The sequence below is a fragment of the Etheostoma spectabile genome, chromosome 10 (genome assembly GCF_008692095.1).
Source record: "Etheostoma spectabile isolate EspeVRDwgs_2016 chromosome 10, UIUC_Espe_1.0, whole genome shotgun sequence".
Taxonomy (NCBI): Eukaryota; Metazoa; Chordata; class Actinopteri; order Perciformes; family Percidae; genus Etheostoma; species Etheostoma spectabile.
In genome coordinates, this window is record NC_045742.1 from 6,918,108 (window position 1) to 6,919,034 (window position 927).

At 38.4% G+C, this 927-nt stretch overlaps 1 protein-coding gene across 1 annotated transcript in view; it reads left to right on the plus strand.

Moving 5' to 3' along the window:
• Nucleotides 1–927, plus strand: part of tmem33 (transmembrane protein 33) — a 6,519-nt gene that overhangs the window by 4,391 nt on the left and 1,201 nt on the right. The window contains exon 7 of the mRNA XM_032527396.1: nt 501–584. Within this exon, the coding sequence (XP_032383287.1) occupies nt 501–584 (84 nt within the window). The remainder of the gene's footprint in view (nt 1–500; nt 585–927) is intronic.

Genomic DNA, 927 nt, shown 5'->3' on the forward strand with positions numbered 1-927 from the left:
GAGAAAATAATTACTGTTGCCAAATTTGCACAAGGCATTATTCTATTTGCTTGTTACTGCACAGATTTAGATTAATATCAACAATGTTTCAGCCTGATCTTGCAGAATTACTTGAAATTACGACCTTTTCACCGTTACATGTTGGTGTTAAAATTACCTGCCAGCCCTGCTGAAACAATGCAAATGGGAAATCAGTTTGTTGTGGTGGACACAGAAATTCCCTGGTTCAACACAGCCCTGTCGCAAAGTCAAACAAAGGAATTTCACTCGGGAGACCGCTCTTGGTCTACTGTGTGAAACCAAAAGTCAAAATTGCCAGATTTTAATTTATACGTAACTTAAGATGCGAAATCTATTTCATGGTGTTCAGAGGTCCTTGTCATTGGCATATTACTGGGATCAGGTTGCAATGTTTATAAAAGTGCTGAACAAATGTTTATTGTTTATTATTAAAACATTGTAGAATCTACAATTGATTACAATTTACTTTGTTTTGACAGTGGACAGGGGAGCTTGCTGCTGCCTTTTATTTACTACCGATTCCTCACCCTCCGCTACACATCCAGAAGAAACCCATACTGCCGGTAAGATGTTAAATAATATGAAACAATAGTTTTGAGCCATCCATGGAACCTCATACTTTGCATCCATGGGAGCCAACATTAGCTCATCTTAGATGCAGTTTAGCGGTATCAGCATATTTTGGCTAAAAAGCTGCAAGAAAATTCAGTACAGAATTGGCAGAGATATGTTTGAGGTAATACAGAAAGAGTCGCAATAGTGTTTGTCCATGAGAGTGCACTAATTATTTTGTCAAATCCAGTACTAGTCAGGCTCCACTACATGTTGTGTATGTGTGCAGAAACATACTTATGTAGATTCATTCAGCATATTATGCGGCTGGTCAGAGCAATCTGGAGCACAAGG